General features: G+C 43.0%; 1 protein-coding gene across 6 annotated transcripts in view; it reads right to left on the bottom strand.

The window, feature by feature from the left end:
• The window catches only part of NPR3 (natriuretic peptide receptor 3), an 80829-nt gene that overhangs the window by 52955 nt on the left and 8760 nt on the right, over nt 1–19114 (bottom strand). For all 6 annotated transcript variants that reach the window (XR_014062526.1, XR_014062527.1, XM_081521432.1 and 3 more), the window contains exon 2: nt 12398–12520. Coding sequence is in view for 4 of the 6 variants with exons in the window: in XM_081521432.1 (XP_081377558.1) it covers nt 12398–12520 (123 nt within the window). In the remaining 2 variants the exon portion in view is untranslated. The remainder of the gene's footprint in view (nt 1–12397; nt 12521–19114) is intronic.

Here is a 19114-nt window from a genome sequence, read left to right as displayed (position 1 = left end):
CAACTATGAAACAGTTACTATGATAATATGGAGAAAAGCATTTTTTTATTTTGAAAGAAGTGAAATTTGGTACAATATATCTGTCTACCACAAGCTAAAAGGTAATGACTTTAAAGTTTTTTTTCTAGAAAAAAAAGAATGGAAACAAAAATGACTAATTTTAGAACAATTTTATGGACTCTGAGGGAGAAGGTGAGGGTGGGACGTTCTGGGAGAATAGCATTGAAACATGTATATTATCATATGTGAAACAGAACACCGTTCCATGTTCCATGCATGAGACAAGGGCTCAGGGCCGGGGCAATGGGATGACCCAGAGGGATGGGATGGGGAGGGAGGTGGGAGGGGGGTCCAGGAAGGGGAACACATGTAAACCCATGGCTGATTCATGTCAATGTATGGCAAAAACTATTACAATATTGTAAAGTAATTAGCCCCCAACTAAAATAAATAAATTTATAAAAAAAATGACTAATTAATGTAGGCCAAATTAAACAGGTATATAGTCACATATAGTCACAAGCAAAACTGATACTATGACTTCCTGGTTTGAGCGTGTTTCTTTGTTGCGTTATGTCAGTAACCTTTCCCATACGGAGCCATTGAAAGCTCGGAAAGCGGAGGTCAGCTTGGTGTGATGCCCCATCACTGAGGACAAATTTAATTCAACAGACAACTGGGTGCCTCTGGAGATTTACGAGCGGAACAGAAGAATGACAAGATCAGACTCATGCCTGGGGAAATAGCAGTGGATTAGACTGGGGAGACACTGAGGGTTCAGAGCCACAGTAATCCAGGCAAGAGGTTACGAGAGGTTACATGTTCGTCACAACTTCCCCACCCAAAAAAAAAATTGTACATGGGTCTCCGGGTGGTTCAAATCACAGGCAAGTTTTCTTTTCTTGTTTTTCTGAATTTAGCAAATTTTCAGCAGCATGTGCTTTTAGAATCATTAAAAGGGGGTGAGCCCTTGAGAATGAATGCAGAGGGCTGTGCAAGAGGAATGTGAAGACTCCACAAGAGTGAGGGAGTGAACGACAGCCGAGAAGGACGCGCGTCACCGGTGATGCCAGAAAGGAAAGGCCAACGGTTGTCAGAGGAAACAGCAGAGCCAGAGGGAGGGGAATGGGTTAGTGGATGTGGAAATGATAGTGATTTCAGTTAGGGTCACGGTCAATTCAAGGTGACTGACTGCAGAACACCCACGTGGCAGCACCAGGCTTCGGCTGGAAAGAGTGGTCTGAAGCCAGCAAGAAGAATGAGGGCTAGAGAAAGTGCTGGAGGTCATGTCCGCATGTCTTACACTCAGAACCCAAGAGGAGAGGGCGGAGGGTGAACATACACCCTTTGGGGGTGCTGTTTTAGTGGGCACAGGAGTGAGAGGAGCTAACAGAAAGCCAGAAGAATGCTGTGCCACCAAGGCTAAGAAAAACAGGGCTTCCAGAAAGAAATGGACAGAAGCAATAGGGCAAGAACTAGAGCTGACCTCATATATACCAGCCACAAGCCACATGTGTGACTATTTACACTTCAATTAACCAAGATTAAATAAAATTAAAATTTCAGTTCCTCAGTCACACTGACCACATTTTAAACGTACAATGGTCATATGTGGCCATGACTCCTGTACTGGGCGACACAGAAGAGCACACCGCCAGCATCACAGGAGGTTCCACCGGCCAGCACTGCTTTAGAGGCACGTAAGCGTGGTCTGCGGTAAGGCTGACAGCTTTGGCGGTGAGAGTGTCAGTGGTGACCCAGCACTCTCAGAGGAGTGGTGGATCTATTGTCTTACTCCTACAGTCATCCTGAACAAGGGATTAAGAAGAGAAGAAAGAAGGCAGCTAATGAGAGGGGAGGCAGAGAAGGTGACTCTGGTGGATTTTTCAGGAATAAAGGAAAGTGAATTTGCTTTCTTTATTTGGTTTGGTTTTAAACATTGTGGAGGTCCAAGCTTGCATTTGGGCTTCCCAAGTGGCGCTAGTGGTAAAGAATCCACCTGCCGATGCAGGAGACAGGAGACACAGGTTCAATCCCTTGGTCAAGAAGAGCCCCTCAAGGAGAGCATGGCAACCGACTCCAGTATTCTTGTCTGGAGAAGTCTATGGACAGAGGAGCCTGGCGGGTCACAGTCCATGGGGTTGCAAAAAGTCGGACATGACTGAAGCAACTTAGCACACACACACGCAAGCTTGCATTTCGAGTGAGAAGGGTACAGAGTATTTGTGAAAAAGGAAATAACTTTCTCAGCACCAAGCCCTAGGCTAGGCAATCCTGTACCCAGGGAGCTGGCTCAGGCAGTGGTACCCACACTGGGATAACCATGTCATCCTGTAGTGCTCCAAACTTACCAAAGACTCGGCACATAGTAAGCCTTTGGTAAATGTGGGCTGAGCGACAAGCTGAGACATCACAGACCACATTCAAGAAATGATGCCTGGAGTACAACCAGGATGGCTGCAGAACATTGTGGCTCCTGACCTCTGGCAGCCTTTTAAGTGAGAAAAAAGCATCAGCCTCCTTGCCTAAGCCACTATCTCCAAATGTTACATGCTCTCCTTGATCTTCGCTGGTCTAGTTCCTCCCATCGGTGATAACAGCACCACTTACTGAGAGAAGCCATTGTGAACAGCTTTGCCTAGAGCATTTCATTCTTTAATCCTCACTTAAAATATATATATATATATATATATATATATATCTCCTCTATGAGGAATATTGACGTATGATCCCCATGTTACAGATGAGGAAACTGAGGCTCAAACGTGCCTGAAGTCACTTGGTTAATACACAGAAAAGAAAGTGAAGTCACTCAGTCATGTCCGACTCTTTGCAACCCCATGGATTAGTAGCCTGCCAGGCTTCTCCGTCCATGGGATTTTCCAGGCAAGAGTACTGGAGTGAGTTGCCATTTCCTCCTCCCAGGAATCTTCCCAACCCAGGGATCTTCCCAACCCAGGGATCAAACCCAGGTATCATGCACTGCAGGCAGACTCCTTACCGTCTGAGCCACCAGGGAAGTCAGGATTCAAACACAAACCCAGCCTCCAAACACTGCTGCTGTGCCTGCTCCTCTTCACTTCATTGAAGTTTAGGATGTTCCAAGATTTAAAATTGCAAATGCGGGGCTTCCCTGGTGGCTCAGTGGTAAAGAATCTGCCCGCCAGTGCAAGAGACATGGATTGGATGCCTTGTCTGGGAAGATCCCATGTGCCACAGATCAGCCAAGCCTGTGCGCCACAACCCTCGATCCTGTGCTCTAGAGCCTGGGAGCCACAACTACTGAGCCCACGCACCCTAGAGCCCGTGCTCCGCAACAAGAGAAACCACGACAATGAGAAGGCCAAGCTCTGCAACTCAGTACTTGCCTCTGCTTGCCACAATTAGAGAAAAGCCCACACAGCAATGAGGCCAGCACAGCCAAACAGAAATTAATTAAATTATTTTTAAAAATAAATAAAACTGCAAATTCAGTGGGAGAACAAAAATGCTTCAAAAAAAAAAAGGAACAGAGGAAGAAAGATTAGAAAAGGAAGTGTTTAAACGTGGTTTAACAACTGTCACAGTTGAAAGATTCGTGGTGCCCTGTACCACGGTCACAGATATAAAGCCTTGTGCCAAGGCCCTGTACCAAGGTTATCTCCCAAACAGACGAAGCCCCATAGGAACCATTGCCCTGAGAACCCTGATGGAAACCAGCCAGCTCCCCGACCCCATACTAGGTAAACATACCCATCCTATAGCATCCTAACCAATCACCTAATGCCACCCTTCCAACAGGAATTTTCTTTGCCTTGAGGCTACAAAAATTGGCTAATAGCCCACAAAAGGTGTCAGCTTTTCCCGCTGTTTCAATAGTCAGCTCTCCCTCAAGAGCCACCAGACCACAAGACTGTGTGAGAATTCTCTTTTTTCATTACTCCAAACTGACTACAACATTCATGCACTCACGATCAGTTGCTCCGTCATGGCTGACTCTTTGCGATCCCATGGACTAGCCCACCAGGCTCCTCTGTCCATGGAATTTTCCAGTCATGGAGTAGGTTGCCATTTCCTATTCCAGGGGATCCTCCTGATCCAGAGATTGAACCCACATCTCTTGCATCTCCTGCATTGGCAGGTGGATTCTTTCCCACTGCGCCACCTGAGAACATATCACTTTAATAGCAAAACATAAATCCAATTTCTCCCCAGTTTCTCTGTCATTATCCTACTGTTAGCGAGTCAAGTAATTTAAGTGCATTACCAGCCCTGGGATACTTCCATCCTCACCTTAACTAGTGCGCTCTGAGTTCTCAGGAAGTCAGGAGAAGTGCTACAATACTATAGAGCCCCAGGCAGGATCACCCAAATGACTTTCCACCTAACTTACATCCAGACAAGATGATGCCAGGGAATGGAAATGCCATCAAGTGCTATCCAAAACTCTACAGAGCGATATATATCAACTTCACTCTAGATTTTTTAAAAAACCTATGCTTTCAATCTTATTCTCCATCACTTGAATTCCTTATAATAAATTCAGAACTCCTGTAACAATATAATTAGGGGCAGACCTGAGAATTTTTTTTGAGTGTCCGCCTAGACAATCTGATAATCAATAAATATGGACACACTATCAATATGTTTCTTTAAAAAATCTCAAAGATTATTTAAAATAGAGCCTTTTTCTAGCAGCGGTATAGAGTTTCATGTGAAGAAGCACAGGGAGAGGAGGATGTTGGATAACTTTTCATGAACATATGTGTTGGTGGTGGTTTAGTCGCTTCAGTCGTGTCCCACTCTTTGTGACCCTATGGACTGTAGTTCACCAGGCTCCTCTGTCCATGAGATTCTCCGGGCAAGAATACTGGAGTGGGTTGCTGTTTCCTTCTCCAGGAGATCTTTCCAACCCAGGGATCAAACCTGTGTCTCCTGATTGGCAGGCAGTTTATTTACCATTGTGCCATGTGGGAAACACTGATTCTTAGGATATAAAATCTCAGAGAAGGTCCTTTACGAGCAGCAGGCTCCAGAGCCTTGGTTATGTCACTGTGCCTTCCGTAAGATCCTGTTTACTGCCTCTGCTCTGAGGAGGAAAGGTGCTTCAGGGACTGTGACAAACATGGACAGTTGTCTCCCTACATCTATTCTCCCATGTCCTTTAGTAACAGATTGGGGGTTAGTTGAATTGATCTGGGGGTACCAGTGAGACCAGCTAAAAGCACACATTTCCTGCCTCCCCCTTTCAACAAGGGGTAGCAAATGATATGTAACCAAAAAATAATGAGTGGGGTTTCCAGAGAACCCTTCAAACAGAATTGAGTCAACTGAAAGGATCTCTTTTTGCCTCTCATGTTCCCGTTCTGCCTTCCCTAGAATTAAGATATAATCCCTGAACCCTCTTACACTGTTGGTGAGAATGCAAACTAGTACAACCACCGTGGACAACAGTGTGGAGTTTCCTTTAAAAACTGGAAGTAGAACTGTCATATGACCCAGCAATCCTACTGCTGAGCATACACACCGAGGAAACTAGAATTGAAAGATACACGTGTACCCCAATGTTCATCACAGCACTGTTTATCATAGCCAGGACATGGAAGCAACCTACATGTCCATCAGCAGACGAATGGATAAGAAAGCTGTGGTACATACACACAATGGAATATTACTCAGCCATTAAAAAGAACCCATTTGAATCCGTTCTAATGAGGTGGATGAAACTAGAGCCTATTATACGGAGTGAAGTAAGCCAGAAAGAAAAACACCAATACAGTATACTAACGCATATATATGGAATTTAGAAAGATGGTACCGATAACCCTATATGCGAGACAGAAAAAGAGACATAGATGTATAGAACAGTCTTTTGGACTCTTTGGGAGAAGGAGAGGGTGGGATGATCTGAGAGAATAGCATTGAAACATGTATATTATCATATGTGAAACAGATCGCCAGTCCAGGTTCAATGCATGAGTCAGGGTGCTCAGGGCTGGTGCAATGGGATGACCCAGAGGGATGGGATGGGGGTGGGGGAGGTGGGAGGGGGGTTCAGGATGGGGAACACATGTACACACATGGCTGATTCACGTCAATGTATGGGAAAAACCACTACAATATTGTAATTAGCCTCCAATTAAAATAAATAAAAATTTTTTTAAAAGATTTAATCCCTGGAATTCTAGCCACGATCTCATCATCTTGAGGATGGATGCCACTCACTAGGACTGAGGTAGCCAAAAATCAGAAAAGGCTTAGATCCCTGATGACATTATGGAACCATCATTCTGCCCTGGTCTGCCCACCTCTGGACTTCTTACAAGTGAGAGCATAAATCTCTACATTTGTTTAAATTACTATAACTAGGAGTCTTGGTTATTTGCATACAGATATAAATACACCCAGGTCCTTATGAGGTACTAGACAAAAGTTGATTAATTTGGTAACAGAACAATGTATGGCCTAAATCAAGCTATAAAACTACACCACAGAAAAATGTACAAACATATTTTTTTTCAAAATTATCGTTTTTAAAGTACTATATGTAACTGTTGGTGTAAATTGAAATTAATAGTAAATATAATTAACATTTACTAAACACTCATCATGTTCCATGAAGTTTTCTATGCATTTCACACACACCACATCATTTATTACTCTGCCTGATGCCATGAGATAAGCACTATTATTATCATTAGAAGAAGCTAAGGCTTGAGGATAAGGGCAGGGTGATATCAGTTTGCCAAGAGCTGGTTTGTGGCACAGCCTCTCAGGCACACTGACAGCTGAGCTCAAAGCCTAAGCAACCAGGTTGTAAAAGGGGAAAGAAAGGGGATATAATGAGAAACACCAAAGATAGCCTTTGAATGCTGGGGACACAGGTTCGATCCCTGTTTGGTGAACTAAAATCCCACATGCTGCAGAGCAACTAAGCCCTCGAGCGGTGACTTGAGAAGCCCAAGTGCCACAACCAGAGAGAAGCTTCCACATGCCGCGACTAGAAAAAGCCTGAGCACTGCAACAAGGACTCAGCACAGCCATTTTTTTTAATAAAAAATAACAATAATAAAGGCTATCTTTTAAAAAAGAAAGAAACACCAAGGATACTTTGTAGATTGTATCAGAGCACACAATATAACTCCATGCAGTTAAATTTTCAAGCAGAAAAACTGAACTAGTGAAAAAATAAGCTTTAAAAAGTTGTCCCTTGTGTTGATATATGGCAGAAACTGACACAATATTGTTAAGCAATTATTCTCCAATTAAAAATAAATTAAAATTTTAAAAAAGTTGTCCCAAAGAGAATGATATAGATGAGATGAAATTGGCCATGTGTCGATAATTCTTGAAGCTAATTGATGGATTCATGGTGATTTATTACACTACTCCTTCCACTTTTGTGTATATTTTAAATTTTCCATATTAAAAAAGCTTTTAAAAGTTAAAAAAAAAGTTGTCCCCAAATCACCAACAATAAGTTATATATATATGACTTCTCATTCACTGATATTACACAATGAGAAGGACAAACACTACTTTTGTAGTATTCTGGCCAAAGATGTATAAACTCAACTTATCATGTGAAAACACCAGATAAACTCAAATTGAGAGACATTCTACAAAATAACCGACTTATTCAAAGTGTTAGGTCATAAACAACAAAGAAAGATTGAAGAACTATCACAGATTAGAGAAGATTAAGAAGACACAACTCAGTGGACTGAATCCTGGAACAGAAAAAGAGCATTAGGAGGAAAAGTGGTAAATTTCAAATAAAACTTGTAGTTTAGTTCTTAGTATTGCACCAATGTAAGTTTTATTTTGATAAGTGCACTATGGTTATATAAATTGTTTAAACTAGAGAAATCTGAATAAAAAGTATACATGAACTCTCTGTGTTATTTTTGCAAGTTCTCTGTACATCTAAAATTATTTCAAAAGTTTTTTTAATCTTCCAAAAATTACCTCTAAAAAGAAGTTAGATCCAGAGACAAAGTTGAATTGTTTCCATCTTTCACTCCAGTATTCTTGGGCTTCCCTTGTGGCTCAGCTAGTAAAGAATCTGCCTGCAATGCAGGAGACCTGGGTTTGATCTCTTGGTTGGGAAGATCCCCTGGAGGAGGGCATGGCAAACCACTCCAGTATTCTCACCTGGAGAATTCCCATGGACAGAGAAGCCTGGAGAGCTATAGTCCATGGGCTTGTAAAGAGTTGAACACGACTGAGCGACTAAGCACAGCGCAGCACATATGTGCACAAATGCATCCCCACAGTAAGGCAACTCAATATAACATTCCTCTTATAATAAAATGCTGGAAACAACATAAACACCAAAAACTAAAAGACTGATTCAGATGGCAGATTAGTATTATAAAATACTATGTAACTATACTGTGGATAATGCGATCATTTTATTGAAAAATATTTTCCGTAAATACATATTTTTAATGAAATAGACAAGATGTACACCGAAATATTATCAGTGTACTTTTATCTGGATAGTAGAGTTGCAGCAACTTATTTTCTTCCCTGTGCTTTTCTACGTTTCTCAAAATTTCTGTAATACTCACGTATTGTACGGAGAAGGCAATGGCACCCCACTCCAGTACTCTTGCCTGGAAAATCCCATGGACGGAGGAGCCTGGTAGGCTGCAGTCCATGGGGTCGTGAAGAATCGGACACGACTGAGCGACTTCACTTTTGTGCATTGGAGAAGGAAATGGCAACCCACTCCAGTATTCTTGCCTGGAGAATCCCAGGGATGGGGGAGCCTGGTGGGCTGCCGTCTATGGGGTTGCACAGAGTCGGACACGACTGAAGCGACTTAGCAGCATGTATTGTAATGACCAGGGAAAAGTAATGCAAGCTTTATCCAGAGATGAAAGGAATTCCAGTACCTATTTTTTGTGTACTTGCATTCTCATGCACTGTCTCCAAATTCTATGCTTGCAGTAGCCAACTAGCTAAACTCAGTAAATTTTTTCATTTGTCACAAGTCTCTACCACTATCTCAATGAATTCAATACTGTAATCAATAATGTAGTTACACTCTGATCTTGGGCCAAGAAGCAAAACTGCCACTCTGCTTATGTAAAGAGAGGGGAAAGGACAATTATGAGAGCAAGGAGAGAAAAACTGGGTGTTTATCCTGCAAGCCACAAGTCTTCAGTTTTATCCATTACAGGGAACAAAATTACTTTTGCTTCAACAACTTTTCTTTATCCCCATGAGAAGTGTGATTTATTACATTCATTCACAATGATCTATTGCTTAAGTAATTTGAATGCAGAGTTCCAAAGAATAGCAGGGAGAGATAAGAAAGCCTTCCCCAGTGATCAATGCAAAGAAATAGAGGAAAACAATAGAATGGGAAAGACTAGAGATCTCTTCAAGAAAATTAGAGATACCAAGGGAACTTTTCAAGCAAAGATGGGCACAATAAAGGACAGAAATGGTATGGACCTGACAGAAGCAAAAGATATTAAGAAGAGGTGGCAAGAATACACAGAAGAACTATACAAAAAGATCTACACAACCCAGATAATCATGATGGTGTGATCACTCACCTAGAGCCAAACGTCCTGGAATGTGAAGTCAAGTGGGCCTTAGGAAGCATCGCTACAAACAAAGCCAGTGGAGCTGATGGAATTCCGGTTGAGCTGTATTTCAAATCCTAAAAGATGATGCTATGAAAATGCTGCACTCAATATGCCAGAAAATTTGTAAAACTCAGCAGTGGCCACAGGACTGGAAAAGGTCAGTTTTCATTCCAATCCCAAAGAAAGGCAATGCCAAAGAATGCTCAAACTACTGCACAATTGCATTCGTCTCACAAGCTAGCAAAGTAATGCTCAAAATTCTCCAAGCCAGGCTTCAACAGTATGTGAACCGTCAACCTCCACATGTTCAAGCTGGATTTAGAAAAGGCAGAGGAACCAGAGATCAAATTGCCAACATCCATTGGATCATAGGAAAAGCAAAAGAGTTCCAGAAAAACATCTACCTCTGCTTTATTGACTATGCCAAAGCCTTTGACTGTATGGATCACAACAAACTGTGGAAAATTCTGAAAGAGATGGGAATACCAGACCACCTGACCTGCATCCTGAGAAATATGTACTCAGGTCAAGAAGCAACAGTTAGAACTGGACATGGAACAACAGACTGATTTCAAATTGGGAAAGGAGTAAGTCAAGGCTGTATATTGTCACCCTGCTTATTTAACTTATATGCAGAGTACATCATGAGAAATGCTGGGTTGGATGAAGCACAAGCTGGAATCAAGGTTGCTGGGAGAAATATCAATAACCTCAGATATGCAGATGACACCACCCTTATGGCAGAAATAGAGCCTCTTAATGAAAGTGAAAGAGGAGAGTGAAAAAGCTGGCTTAAAACTCAACATTCAGAAAACTATGATCATGGCATCTGGGCCCATCACTTCATGGCAAATAGATGGGGAAACAATGGAAACAGTGACAGACTTTACTCTTTTGGGCTCCAAAATCACTGCAGATGGTGACTGCAGCCATGAAATTAAAAGATGCTTGTTCCTTGGAAGAAAAGTTATGACCAACCTAGATAGCATATTAAAAAGCAGAAACATTACTTTGCCAACAAATGTCTGTCTAGTCAAAGCTATGGTTTTTCCAGTAGTCATGTATGAATGTGAGAGTTGGACTATAATAAAGAAAGCTGAGCACTGAAGAACTGATACTTTTGAACTATGGTGTTGGAGGAGACTCTTGGACTGCAAGGAGATCAAACCAGTCCATCCTAAAGGAGATCAGTCCTGGGTGTTCTTTGGAAGGATTGATGCTGAAGCTGAAACTCCAATACTTTGGCCACCTGATGCAAAGAACTGACTCATTTGAAAAGACCCTGATGCTGGGAAAGATTGAAGGCTGGAGAAGGGGATAACAGAGGATGAGATGGTTGGATAGCATCACTGACTCAATGGACACAAGTTTGAGTAAACTCTGGGAGTTGGTGATGGACAGGGAGGCCTGGAGTGCTGCAGTCCATGGGGTCGCAAAGAGTCAGACACGACTGAGTGACTGAACTGAACTGATTGCTTAAGTAAGCCAGGATATCAAAGCAGATAACTGAGGCAGATGCTTTAAAGTTTAGATCCCATCTAACTAAACCTCGACTGTAATAGGGGGGAAGTGGAGCTCCACATAAATATGCTATTTGTGATATACACACTTACAGTTCCCCCTGGAACTGCCAGTGTTTGGTACCTGAGAAAATGCTCCATAGCCTTACACTGTTGACTTCAGAGAGAGTCCTAATCACACTTGGGAGGAAATGTTGCGTACCTGTGATCTTGATGACTTACTTAGACACCCTCCATCACAGGTATCTTGGGAACTTCCCCAGACCCATTTTAAGGAATTAAATGCTTTGGATCATATCTGTCAGTGGCTCCTGAACATTTTATAAGAGAAATTTAAGAGAGAGTAATCCGGAAGAGAAGCTGGTGTGCTGTAGTCCACGGGGTCTCAAAGAGTCAGACAAGACTTAGTGAATGAACAACAACAACGATCTGGAGGGAGGAGGGGTTAGGAGCAGCAACTTTCAAAATATTTTACCTCAGTTTACAGAAATGGTTATTTTATTTCTCATTTCACATTATGGTCTATTACAAATATATGTGTAACATGCATAAATATATCCACAGAAACATGCAATCACATTACTTAAAAGTTTTATGAAACCACACTTATGCTATGTGTGACACATTTTGACATGTTCTATTATGTTGATGTGTTAGTCTATTCCATGCTTCTAAAAATTCCGTCCAATTCTCGCTAAAAGTGTTCCATCAATCCACCATGGTAGCAACCCAAAGTTGAAAATGCAATGGGGAGGAGTCTTCAGGGCCTGGATTCATGATCATTTAGTCCCGTGGCCTCACAGGTGGTGATTTCTTTCCACTCTGAATTCTCAGGGAAGAAAAGCTTAAGAACTTAGGAGGAGTGGAGTATTCAGAATCACAAATTTCCAAAATCCTATCTATGGAAAGGAAATCAACCCTGAATAGTCACTGGAAGGACTGATGCTGAAGCTGAAGTTCCAGTACTTTGACCACCTGCTGGGAAGAGCCAACTCATCAGAAAAGACCCTGATGCTGGGAAAGATTGAAGGCGGGAGGAGAAGGGGGCAACAGAGGATGAGATGGCTGGATGGCATCACGGACTCAATGGACATGAGTTTGAGCAAACTCCGGGAGATGGTGAAGGACAGGGAAGCCTGGCATGCTGCAGTCTATGGGGTCGCAAAGAGTTGGACACGACTGAGCGACTGAACAACATCTATGGAAATCGTATCAACTGAGATGAGTTATTGGCTCTGTCTCGCAACCCATTTTCAGCAGCCTAGCAACAGGAGGGGAAACGGGAGGCAGAGTTACCGTAGAAGGAGCTGTTGAAGAGCTCGATGTTGAAGAAGGCATAGTCCCCGCTGGTCATTCCGTGCCTGTGCGCTGCCAGCATGATCCCCCGGATGGTGTCGCTACTCGCACACATGATAACCACTGCGGGGAGGAAAAAACAGATGCGTGAAATGGCCCTGCACAGAGGACAGCACCTGACATGGACCTGGGCTCTGCTAAGGTCCTACAGAATCCTCACAAATTACTCATCAGTTACAAAGGGCAGAGGAGTAACTTGGCAGCAGAGAAAGCTAGCTGTCACCACCACAACCAAGTGATGGATGCCAACAGTACCCACCGTGTGAACAGACTCATGAGCCCCCTGCTGTAACACATCAGGGGCACCAAACCTCAAAACTGGCCACCTCAATCTAATCAGAAGGAAGCAGCTTCAAACCCAGTCTGTGGGACAGTGACTAGAACAGTGAACCTACACCCTTTAAAATGGTCACTTTCATGAAAAACAAAAACGGCCTCAGAAAACATTCTAGACTAGCAGAGACTTAGGGAAACAGAAAGCTGAATGCACTGTGTGATCCTGGATTGGATCCTGGGCCTTAAAAATAATAATAATAAAAGTTTTTCTATAAAGGGCTTTGTTGAGGCAACTGGAGAAATTTGAATAAGGTCTATAAATTGGATAATAGTATTATGTTTGTGTTAATGTTCTTGCTTTTCATAATTCTACTGTGGTTCTATGAGTGAATGTTCTTGTTCTTGGGAAATGCACACTTCAGCTTTTAGGGGTACAAGAGCATGATGACTGTACTTACTCTCAAATAGTTCATAAAAAGATAGCAATATTTGTGCATATATATGTACATGAGTATATATTTGGAAGGGGTAGGGGAGGGAAGGGAGAGATTTGGAATGACAAAGCATAGTAGCAGAACATTTACCACTAGTGAAAATCTGGGTGAAGGCAAGACAGAGATGCTTTATACTTTCTTACATCCTTTCCAAAAACACAAGATTAGTTCAAAATAAATTTTTGTAAATGCTTCAAATAAATTCCCAGATTGGCCCAACATAAGATAGTGAGACATGTCAACTGCTTTTTATACCTTACTAGCATAGTGGTGCTAGTGGTAAAGAACCTGCCTGCCAATGCAGGAGACATAAGAGACGCAGGTTTGATCCCTGGGTCTGGAAGATCCCCTGGAGGAGGGTATGGCAATCCACTCTAGTATTCTTGCCTGAGAATCCCAAGGACAGAGGAGCCTGGTGGGCTACAGTCCATGGGGTGGCAAAGAGTCGGACATGACTGAAGAAACTTTAGCATAGCATAGCATAGTAAATACATTTTCCTCAGAAAACAACCTAAAGGGTTTTCACTTGGCAAATCAGAGGATGCAGCAGGTGGGACAGGCTTTCTGATGGCTGAATGGAGAATGCTTTTTTAAAAGCTGTCTCAACACATAGAGGAAATAGTTACCAAGATTCCAGGTCCCTTCCCTCACGCTCTCGGTTCACATCCACACTGTCAGAGCCGAGAGGCTTTAAGCAGCTGCAGAATACTGTTCCCTGTCACGTAACAACTACAACGGACGAAAGGGAAGAGAGACCTGGCCTTCATCCACTTATTTGGATCACTGTCGATGGCCCCTGACCCCCATGACAACACCCTCTGTGCATTTCTGCACACACGGATGAGAGGAGAGGCCTGGGTGCCATAACCGCATTATCACCACGCACGCCAGCCCTGTGCCGTGTGTATGTTCTTTGTAAAAGCATGGGTGAGGAATGATGCAGAACAAACTTCAGGCTGTGCCAAAGCTGCCTTGGCAACCTGTGCCGAGGGCCAGGCACTTGCTGACATTTCGTTTACTGCACAGGTTAATTCAGAGTGTTAGGTCATGACTCTGACATTTCTTACGACATAGCAGCTCAGGGTACAGACTGAAAGCTCTGCAGAGCAAGTTTTTAAAACCATACCAAACTTCTTAAGACGTCTAACTGCGGGAGTAAGTGCTGTTTGTGCCTGGAAATATAGTTATATATCTAGAATAAATAGTCGAATTCCAAGATGTATCAGTAACAAAGTTTTTGAAGAAATTTCTCATTACTCATTGTGACCTAAATGTTTGTTCTGCTCTGGTTTGATTCTAGTCCCTTAAATGATAAGAGCCTATACATGTATGCGAGCTAAGTCACTTCAATCGAGCCTGACTCTTTGTGACCCCGCGGACTGTAGCCCACCAGGCTTCCCTGTCCATGGGATTCTCCAGGCAAGAATACTAGAGCGGGTTGCTGTGCCCTCCTTCAGGATATCTTCCCTATCCAGAGATTGAACCCACTTCTCTTAGTCTCCTTCACTGGCATGCAGGTTCTTTACCACTAGCACCACCTGGGGAGACAAAAGAGCCAAGGTGTCCCACAAAACAGCCTGGACTAAGGCTGGACAAGTGGATCCCAAGAGGCTCCAGGAAGCTCTGACTGACTGTCCAACTGCAGCCATCATCATTTTTCGATCAACCGATCATAGTCAAGAGGCTAGTTCTAAGTCACTCCCCATGAGGACCAAAATGGTCACAAATATGTTTGTGTCAATATAGACCTGGAGGTGCCAATTAAGGAGCCAAATTACAAGCAGCAGGATGTTAGTAAAGATGCAATAAGGATGAGGAGGGTCAGCTGGAGGGTCCAGGTATCCAAAGGCATCAGGCCTTGATAACCTGAAGCATCCATCGGAGAGCTACACCTGGCTCAGTTCCGAACAGTTTGTGTCCTCAGGCCGGACACTCACTTCCCCAAGCCCTAGATGGGCCGTGCCCTACACTGGCCTCTCTGTCACTTCTTTTCTATTTTTACAGCCCTGGCCCATCTCCTGTCTTTCCCCATCACCACCAAGACCAACCCCCTCCAATGGGCACATTCTTTCTTTAAATGTCAGTACCTGCTTAAACTGAGCAAGAGTGACCCGAAGCAGCACTGGACCTATCTAAACAGACTGAATTATTTTAGATCTCAGCCGTTCCATGTGGACAAATGTAGTCTAGCTCTCAAAAGGAAATCTTACCTCCAACTTCGTGGGCTAGGTATTGTTTTCCTTCCATAAAAGCAAACCCATAATGCACATTGTCACCCAGTTTAAGCTGGAGCAAACACTTAAAAACACTGGCCGAGCAGTCAGAATGCAGAGTCCTTCTAGATTTGTGGGATGCTCCCTAATCTGTCATAGCTTTTTCATTCATGCCTAATTCAACAGCATGTATTTTTAGCAACATGCCTTTATACAATCTTTTGGAAGGTTTAAAATAGTGTTCACTAAAATAGCTTTCTCTTCTTCTCATGTTTCATCAGTTTACATAATGACTAATTAAACTGCATACTTATAATAAGTACAACTGGTATAAACAGATTTGTGAGAAGTGTGCTGGCAAACCCGGGAGAAGCAAGACTAGCTACCAGCTTCCACCATCAGCCAAAAAAGTTTACAGAGAAAAGGAGAGCATCAGCTAATCCTAAAGCTGCTTAAGTGGAGGTCAATTCAGATAATTCCTTCTGTACCTAAATAGATTTAAAATGTACTTATTTAAATATATACTTAAGCATATTAAATATATAAATACTAACTTTTGGGGTAAAATTGTTAAAACTTCTAAAAGAGGAAATGGTGGTGTGACTCCAAGTTTCTGGATAGACTTTTCATCATTTTGCTCCATTTTTCCCTCCTTGCTGGAGAATTTGTGGGGTTCCATGTCACCCTCTACTCCCTGATTCCCACAATGTCTTCTGTAAGTGGCTTCTCCCTATAGCAACACGTTCTTGCAATTACTTGCGAAGAGGTGGCTAAAGAAATCAATTCGGGGACCCCCGAAACAATCCAGGAAGCATATTTGAGTGAGGGAGATACCCTTTCACCCATTTCAGCTTTCCACTTGGATCAATCTCTAAGAGAAGGACACTCCTCATCTCCCTGTGTGCCTTCATTTATCCCCCTCTTCCCACTCCTAGAGGAAAAGGAGGGAACTGTCTGATGGCTGAGTCTAGAAGAGAAAACTGGGCATACTGGACTCAGCCCTTTCTTCCTTCCTCTTTGAGGTGCATCTGCTTGCAGAGAGCACACATCATGGGCAACTTTCGCCCTGTAGTGAGGCCTGTCCTGGAGTGGGGTGTGCAGTAGTAGCTGTGATTTAGTGGATGACACTGCCAAATTCTTGGGGAAAATAATAGCAGGCAGGCCCTTTTTGGTAACTGATCTAAATCCATGTTCTGCAATAGGTTTTTTTTATCAATAATAAAAATGGTATTTTCATATTCTCCAACTGATGCCTGCAGCCATCTTCTAATTAATTCTAAACTTAGAAGGGAAAAGAGATGTTGTTCCATGGAAGCAAAGCAAGATATGCCATGTGCTGCAAATTGAAAATATGGCAGGAGAAATTTAAAACTAAAACTCAACAGTATTTGGGAGTAGCCAAAGAAATGACTAAGTAAGAGGAACTTTTTTAAAATGACAGGTGGTAAATACAAGAAAAGGGATAAGAAAAACAGAGTCTTGAATCAGAAAGTCTAACATCTTTGGTTAAAAACTCTGATCAACTGCTGGGTCATTCACCCCAGCCTATTCTAAAAGTAAATCACTCTTGTATTGATTAAATGCTGTTATCACTATAGTTGCTATGCAGGCCAAGAATAATGACATATTAATAACCCAAAAAGATAAAACTACATTTCTTCATACAAAAATGTTGTGTGCACAATAATTCTGGTTCTGCATCTTATGAGATGTATGACAAAGCAACTGCTGACTTTTATTGCTTGAAAAAATATTTTTAAATGCCCCTTTATAAAAATAAATTTATTACTGAGTGTTAAATATTGAGGGCGTAGTTGACTTTTTAAAAACAATGTATGCTCACATGCATGTATTTTAGTGATATACATTGGCTATAACATGTGAGAAAAAAATGTTTATTATTGACTTTGATAGTAAATCCCTAAGAAGAATAAATAATACCCCTCAGTGTTTCATTCTATAGTACACACATAGCCAAATGAAATTTTAGTCATATTATCGAGATGGTCACATTATTAGTTTAACCCTTTAAGAGATTAAAAATTTTGTGATCTGATTTTAAAGATGAACTTCAAGTCCAAAAAAAAAAAAAGTGCTAAAAATTTATCTCCAAAAGAGAGAGGAAAAAAACTCCCTAGTTCTATGATGTTTAATGTGGAATTTTCAAAGACAAAAACAGTTCCATTTTACACTTCAGTTGAGCAGAAATCAGAACCACCAAACACTGGTCTGAACAGGCCTGATTCTCACCCCACCTCTGTTTCACAGAGGAGGAAACTTGGCTTCTGAGAAAGTCAGGAAGTGACTTGGGCAGGCCCTGCAGCAGTTGAGTGCAGCCGCCAAATCCAAAGCGTCTGCTTCTCAACCCTGGTTTCTCTCCTCACGTGTGGTCTCACTTTGTGGGAAAGGAGATTATCTCTGTAGATATGCCCTGACTGGGGATTCCCTGGCAGTTGGGTGGTAAAGAACCTGCCTGCCAAGCAGGAGACTTGGGTTCGATCTCTGGGTCCGGAAGATCCCCTGGAGATGGAAATGTCAACCCACTCCAGTATTCTTGCCTGGAGAATCCCATCGACAGAGGAGCCTGGTGGGCTGCACACAGTCCATGGGGATGCAAAGAGTCAGACACGACTTAACAACAGACTGTGCCTCAACCACCCCCATTATAACTGGAGTCTGATAGCAGCCCAAGCTCCCTGGCCAATGAACGCCTAAGGCAGGCTAAGAGCTCTGAAAATTCAAACTCTACTCAGTCCTTGTATTGGGCCCCTATTTAAACCATTAACCACTTTTGGTGAAGTAAAGGTGATCAGTAAAACTTAAGAGACCCCCAGAGAGAGCTGTTACCAAACATCTTTCTCTCTTGAGTGTAGGGAATTTCAGCTGAGGGAGGAGGGCTTAAGGGGAGAGATTATTTTGTTTTTTTATTTCTGAACATCTGCCAAGTCACTGTCAGAAATATTTTTTAGAGTAAGTGGTAACTTTATCACCTGTAAAACATACAGGTCAGCCAAGCAAACTTGGACCACTAAATTCAAACTTGGAAGAAAAAAAGTAAAGATACTTGGGAACATCTGCTTTTTGGAATTGAAAAAATAATCAGCAGCAGCAGACTGTAGCCCAAGCTCTTCGAAGCCCCCCAGCCCCACCCCTCCCTCCCCCTGGCTCAGCCACACCATGTGAGGCCGAGGGGCCCCCGGTGGCCTCGATCTGCCCTCATCCGGGCTGACCTCGACCACGAATCCCAGGCCACGTGTGCAGGGGGTCACGACCCGCACTAAGACCTTCAGAGCGGTGGCAGCACAAATACTTTGGCCAACCGCGGATCTTGCCGGTAGGGGGACACACCCCCAGCCCCAGCCGGAGCTGGGAAGTCTAGCTTCCAGGCCCTCGAGAGCCGAGAGCTGAAGAACGCTGTTCGGGGTCTGCAGTGACCTGGGGACTGAGAACAGGAAAGAAGTAGATGTGACTTTCTCGGCCCGGCGTGGAGAATCCGCTGCCCTTGGATACAAGTGCCCTTTTTCATAATCAGCAAAGCCGGCGCCCTGCCTGCTTGGTTGGCAGGAATTCGCCGCAGACAGCCTGGAGTACGAACGCTCAAAACTTGGCCGTGCCTCCTCACTGTCAACACCTCGCGCCTCTTCACTCTAAAGAGTGCGTTCACTCCGAGTGCG

This window comes from Giraffa tippelskirchi, chromosome 8 (genome assembly GCF_054371585.1).
Source record: "Giraffa tippelskirchi isolate mGirTip1 chromosome 8, T2T-mGirTip1v1.2.pri, whole genome shotgun sequence".
NCBI classification, from domain to species: Eukaryota; Metazoa; Chordata; class Mammalia; order Artiodactyla; family Giraffidae; genus Giraffa; species Giraffa tippelskirchi.
Note: the sequence above shows the minus strand (reverse complement) of the source record. Positions and strands in the feature narration are given on the sequence as shown.